The 6,896-nt window shown below is 43.2% G+C and overlaps 1 protein-coding gene across 1 annotated transcript; it reads right to left on the reverse strand.

Annotated features, from left to right (window-relative positions):
* Positions 1–113: 113 nt before the first annotated feature.
* Positions 114–3,230, reverse strand: tmem129 (transmembrane protein 129, E3 ubiquitin protein ligase). The gene is given in 4 exon segments (NM_001173774.1): positions 114–1,262; positions 1,827–1,986; positions 2,220–2,694; positions 2,949–3,230. Coding segments are annotated over 4 exon segments (1,089 nt in total). The 5' UTR covers positions 3,154–3,230; the 3' UTR covers positions 114–1,013.
* Positions 3,231–6,896: the final 3,666 nt, after the last annotated feature.

A 6,896-nucleotide genomic window follows, 5' to 3' on the forward strand; every position in this document is an offset into this window, starting at 1 on the left:
CACAACAATTCTTAACCTTTTTGTTCCCAGGTCAGGTTAGTTCATTTTCTGTTGACAAATCCTCATCGAAATGTGGTATCACGCAGTGGACATTCAGCAACAAACAAAACAAATAGAGGGTAGCTATATTTTAATAAAGGTAACATAATTATTGTGAAATTAGATATGGCAATTTTATATACCATGTACCACATCAGATTTCCCCATTTCATCAACTGACTACTTCATTTAATATATTTTCATAGCCCTAATTGACAAAGTTCCATAATTGCATAACAGACCGATGAAAGACTGATAACACAAAGGTAAACAAAATGTTTCCATTACAGCACCCTTGAAAGAGACAGTAAAACAGAGTAAAGATATGTTGTGCCGTACTGTCCAGATCCGACTAAATTTTGCCCCATTTGACTCTCATCAGTACGATCAAGTGGAATATGTTGAAAACCACACAAGGCAACAAGGTAACTCAAGGGGCAGACAAACATTTAGGCATAAGTGACTCAGCGATATGACGTAGGTGCACAAAGTAAACGCCATAGTGGGATGATTTCCACAAAACTACGAGCATTGACTCGCGAGGCTAAACTTCTCAGCTGTTTTGGTCCCGTAGCTACCACTCTAACAGTGTGACCCGAACACGTGCACATGCACAGATACTGTGCGAGTCTTGCATCTCGCAATATCTTTGGTGCTGCTCATGGCAATGTCATTTTGCTGAGACTAAATTTAACCTCTACTTAGCAATCTACTCAGCTTCAAAGTTCATGTTGTAGCCATATTGTGCTGGGGAAAATATTTGATCAAATCAAAATCATGAAGAGCAAAGTTGGAACAAAACTACAATATGCCAAGGTTTCCCATAGCAGAGTAATGGCACTAATGATGCAACAGAGACAAGGCACAATTAGAAAAGTAATCACAAGGGCAATTTGATGCACATCGCACCAGGCCACCAGCAGATTCCTATGCATATCTTTAGAATTGACTGAGAAGAAAACAGTATTGAGTGATCAGGGGACAATGCAGACATCCAGGATGCAGAACTTGGCCCTACAAGTGGGGCAAGGCACTCTGTTGCCCAACCAGGTCTCAGGTTTCTGCTGGTCCTGGCGGCTGGCAAACCATTTGCCCATACAGGTGAGACACCACATGGGTCTACAGTAGCACTGCTGGCACTCTCCTTCACCCTCCTCCTGGCATAGCCGTAACAGTTTGGTGTTGGCGGGGACCTGCATGCAACCAATGCAGGACTCCAGCTCCTAAGAACAGAGGCAGAGAAATATTGGGCATGATATTTCTAGTTTCTACTACACTGAGCAGAACACATTTTTTCATGACCATTTATCAAGCATGTTGGGAGAATTCATTTAAAGGTAGACTCAGCAAAATGATGTTGTCACGAGCAACACCGGAGATTGAGGTGAGCGCTTTGCGCTCACACAGTCAAAGGGGGATACCAAATCAGTTGTACAACAATGCCTTCAACTGAAATGTGTCTTCCACATTTAACCCAACCCCTCTGAATCAGAGAGGTGCAGAGGGCTGCCTTAATCGACATCCACGTCTTCGGCACCCAAGGAACAGTGGGATAACTGCCTTGCTCAGGAGCAGAACAACAGATATTTACCTTGTCAGCTCGGGGATAAGATCAACCAACCTTTCGGGAACTGGCCCAACGCTCTAACCACTAGGCTACCACACACAGTATGTGCACAGGTTCACTTCACGCTGTGTCGTTTAGTTTCTGCATCATATCGCTGAGTCTACCTTTAATGTTGAATACATTAAATGGTTCACCCATAGACAATATAACATGGGTGCACCTGTCCGCTTGTCAGCTGGTAGACTTGGTTCATTTCCACCTGGGATTTGAATGTTTCCAAGAAGAGGTCACTCATAGTCTGGTGAATGACCACGTTGGCAGCGTTCCTGATTGGTGCATGCAGCTTCTCTCGCAGTTCTGCATATTCTGTTGAATTGAGCCTACACAGGTGCATAATTCAGAACAGAGTATTTCACATACATAGTACAACAGCATTATGCATCAGAAAAAAAATATTTGCATTAAACAGGTGTTACGATGTGAAAGAAATATGGTAGTTCTATTTAAGGTTTTGAAAGGGGTTGGCGTTTACGGTTTACTTCTCAAATGAGCTGACAGGACAACAGCAAGCTTAGCCTATAACTTAACCTATAGCACGTGTTAGCTACTGTACCTTATGTCAAAGGGCTTGACGCTGGGGTTGATGCTAGCGACCCGGAGTGTCAGGATCTGAACAGGAGTAGCTGAGTCAGGGGAGAGCTGGTGTTGCCTTGAGTCTGTGACTGTCAAGTGAGTGTCTTGCTGCAGTGCAATATGTACATAATAGGTAGTGACCTTCATGATCCAGGTGTCAGTGATGAGAACCCTTGCACCAGGAGCACCCGTTGCAAACTTGTCAATGCGGCGAAATTCTGTGTTGACAGAGGAGGCAACTGCCCCCCAGCCGGACTGGGGCAATGCATGGGCTTTAAGGTTCTTTGATATTGGATGATTTCCCCATTTGTGCCGAGACCAGTAGATGACGAGCACCCAGCTAAAGAGCTGAAGAGCCAGTGACAATGTAAAGAAAGCCCTCCAGCCATCACTTATTAAGTGAACATAGGCCAGATACTTTTCTGGAGCAGCTATGCACATTCCCATGTAGTAACCTGTTGGATACGGAACAGAAAGTTTGCTCAAATGTCAATAGAATTGATGTTTGAATGATGTCGCTAGCTACTAGCTAGGCAGACTTATCACAGATAAAATTGAGACGAGCTAAACTATAGTAAAAAAACAACAATTAAATCAGTTAGTATGAATGATCACTTGACAGGACAGTGATTAATGTGGGTATTGCATGTCATTAGCTATTTTTCACTAGGCCCCTGACAGCTAGTTAGCTGCTAGCTAAGTGACTTACCAAGTGGCAAAGTTGAATGAACTAGTAAAGTGACGCTCGTTCTCCTCACATGATATTGAATGAAACCAATATCTTCACTTCCGAGCCATCCTGAAAACAGATTTTGCACGGTGAAACCAGCTGATCGAAATTCATTTGGTGTAAATACAAAGCAAAACGCTAATACTATGTAGGCTAAAGAAAACGTTACTTCTGGCCGATCCATGTTACCAATGTATTTATATCTAGTGAAGCTAACAGTCTAGCTAATTTTATTAACACATTAGGTAGCTAGAACTGAATAGGAAGAAACCAGACCAAAAAATGACAACATCCTGTGCCACGACTTTCGCTATCCCCTGAATTTTCAAAATAAAAGTCAGGTGCTGCAGTCCAAACAAGTTATTTCTACCCTTTCATTTAGGGGAATCCCCGTCGAAACCGGATGCAGTTTGATTTCCATCTTAAGTGAAGGTCCAATTCACTAACTTTGCCCCCACGGCCCTCGATTTAGCTCAAGGGAGCGAGTGACGAAGTTAGACCACTTGTGGTTGATATGACCCACAATTTAATGCAAACTGTAGTTGAGCGTCATACTTCGGTGGCCGCGAAGTGGCATTTAATCAACCTAGCTAGCTTTTAGGAATACTAAAATGTATTGGAATAAATGACCAAACTAAAAAACTAGCTAGCCTGCTATGGGTAACTGTAGCTAGCTGCCTGACACGGGTGCTAGCTACATTCATAGTTTTAAGTTGGTTGTTTTTAAGCTCAACTTCCAAGATTTCCACCAAGAACCTTGCCTCTCTGATCACCACTCTCCCTTACTTTAAGGGCTCCCTAGTGGCACAGTGGTCTAAGGCACTGCGTCTCAGAGCAAGAGGCGTCGCTGCAGTCCTTAGTTTGAATCCAGGCTGCATCACATCCGGCTGTGATTGGGAGTATCATAGGGCGGCGGCCAATTGGCCCAACCTTTAGCCGGGGTAGGCTGTTCTTGTAAATAAGAATTTGTTCTTAACTGACTTGCCTAGCTAAATAAAGGTTACTTTTTTTTTTTTAATTGCTTCGGCAAGGGACATTTAAGGTACACTCGGACGTGACGATGTAAAACGTTATTCAAAGGCTGAGGGTTTAGCGCTGACAACCATGAGTTTGGACGGCAGCCTGGGTTCTTCTGTACATTTTATGGCACACTACAAACCAAAAAGGTGTACTGGGTTGAAAAAACCATGGTAAAATAAAACCCAAGTGTGATAGGGAAAAGTAACTTAATCAACCCCAAATAAAACAAAAAAACACATTGACAAAACAAAAACCCCAAACTCCCATTTCTTCCTTCCTTCAAATCTCCATATCTTCCTTCTCAGGCTCTATGACCTGAGAGGGTGGTACGGCTTGTGACAACACTCCATGCAACTCCTCCGCCGAGAAGTCTTTCAGAGCCAGGAACCGTTCCGCCGCATCCACAATATCTATTTTCCTGGACTTTCTCTCCACCTTGGCAGTGCCATTAATCACCATAGCTATAAATACCACAAAGTCCACCTGCTTAACCTTGAACATATCTGGGTCCTGCTGTTGAAGGGCAACCCCTGCAGCCTTCAGTGAAGGCCTATCCACCACCATGGACTCTTCAGGAGAACCATTTGAACCCTCAACCCTTTTAACAGGCACTGCATATGAAACGCTCTGAACAGCCCTGACTTTGGACACCTCATTCTCTTTCACCCTTGTTGGGCATTCCAAAGACATGGCTTCATGGTTCCCACCACAATTGCAACATGTCACATTTTCATCACTTTTAAAACACATTTGATCTTTTCCACAACTTGAACATCTCGGCTTCTCCATTCTGCAAACACTTGAAACATATCCAAAAGCTTTACAATGATGGTCTTGGAACAGATGTTCTGGCTTGGTAGTTTATATATCCCAAATGCACTTGAGTAGTGAGAGACTCCATATTAAAAAACAAAAGAACAGATAGTCTACACTTTTTCTTCATTCACCACACGATTCATCCGACAAGCATCATTTACTCCAGGAATATTTTTCATGACTGCAAGATATTACCCACTTGAGGGATGCCCTGTTCCGAAGAGGCACACAGGACACATCAAACTTCTCAAATCGGGTGAGAGGCAACACTCTGATGTTGAGGTAACGCTCCCTCTGATCCTCAGAAGAACAAAACATCTAAACAAGCCCGCCTCTCGTGATCCTCACAGCCTTCACTTTACCCAGCACTCTCTCCACCAGTTTGGATATATCAAATGGATTCTTTAAAATTGGTAATCCAATCAGCTGCTTTTTGAATAGTTTGTTCTCAAGTAAATTTCCCAACCACGTGAGCCTTATCAGGTTATTTTGTTGAGTCTAGTCAACCTATCACTGCAGCTGTAGCATTATAAATTAGCAAAACCAAACCAAGAACCAATCTGCGTTCATAAACGTTATGGTGAATAAATATTGTAGTGACCCTTCTGGGGTAGGGTGAGCAGACCACGGGCCAGAGTAGGTCACTCCCGCACTAAGGCCAACTTTGAGTGGTTAATAACCCCGTAAACGCCACAATATATTCTTTCAGTATGTAAAATGAAAAATAATGTATTTTTAAAAAGGTAATCTCATGGTCAAAAAAGTGAGACAGAATAGTCTACTTTAAGTTTATTACAACCTGTCTGCCAAGTGATCTTGACCTTTATGACACTTTGTAATGCTGGTTCAAGATCCACTCCTGTTCAACAATAGTCCAATAAAAGATAATCCAGTGTAATGTGACAAAGTAACAGTTAATATAGTATTTGTTGGAAAGAGGAAAAGAAATTAACAAAACAGATGTGCCTCCAAATGAGTATGATGAAAACTATATTTTAACAGTACGATCCTTACAAAAAAACGATGAATTACCTCACCAGAGCAGCACAGCAACAGTGCCAGCTGGAAATATTTACTCGAGACCTGGTGGCGGCCTGGCGTCAGCCAGGGCAGAGTACATGCCAGAGGAATTTAATATCAGGAGGAAGCAGCAGCAGGTCGCTCAGCGGCTGGCACTCTGCCCAGGAACAACTGGAGGCCTTTGTGTTAAAAAGAAAATAAAGAAGAGCCCAAGCCTGTTTAGATCTCTTTGCTCCCGAAAATGTTTAGAACATTAAAGCCTGTCTATATATAAGGTCACTGCCTACATTTTTTATGTATTAAACAGATATCTTGGATTACATGAAAGGCTGTATTTGTTCAAAATCTTTTTTGGACTTCTTTGTGTGTACCAACCAACTGATCTATTTCGTAATACCTTCAAATATGAAATTCACATTTCAGGCAGAAAGGGGCCTACATGAGAGAGACTTCCGGACAAGCTAAAAACCTTCTTCGCCCGCTTTGAGGACAACACAGAGACACCGACGCAGCCCGCAACCAAGGACTGTGGACTCTCCTTCTCTGTGGCCGATGTGAGTAAGACATTTAAGCGTGTTAACCATCGCAAGGCTGCCAGCCCAGACGGCATCCCTAGCCACATACTCAAAGCATGTGCTGACCAGCTGGCTGAAGTGTTTATGGACATATTCAATCTCACCCTATCCCAGTCTGCTGTCCCCACTTGCTTCAAGATGTCCACCATTGTTCCTGTACCCAAGAAACAAAGGTAACTGAACTAAATGACTAGCGCCCCCTAGCACTCACTTCTGTCATCATGAAATGCTTTGAGAGACTAGTTAAGGATCATATCACCTCTACCTTACCTGACACACTAGACCCACTTCAATTTGCTTACCGCCCCAATAGATCCACAGACGATGCAATCACCATCGCACTGCACACTGCCCTAACCCATCTGACAAGAGGAATACCTATGTAAGAATGCTGTTCATTGACTATAGCTCAGCATTCAACACCATAGTACCATCCAACTCATCAATAAGCTTGGGGCCCTGGGTCTGAACCCTGCCCTGTGCAACTGGCTCCTGG

This window comes from Salmo salar, chromosome ssa09 (assembly GCF_905237065.1).
Source record: "Salmo salar chromosome ssa09, Ssal_v3.1, whole genome shotgun sequence".
NCBI lineage: Eukaryota > Metazoa > Chordata > Actinopteri > Salmoniformes > Salmonidae > Salmo > Salmo salar.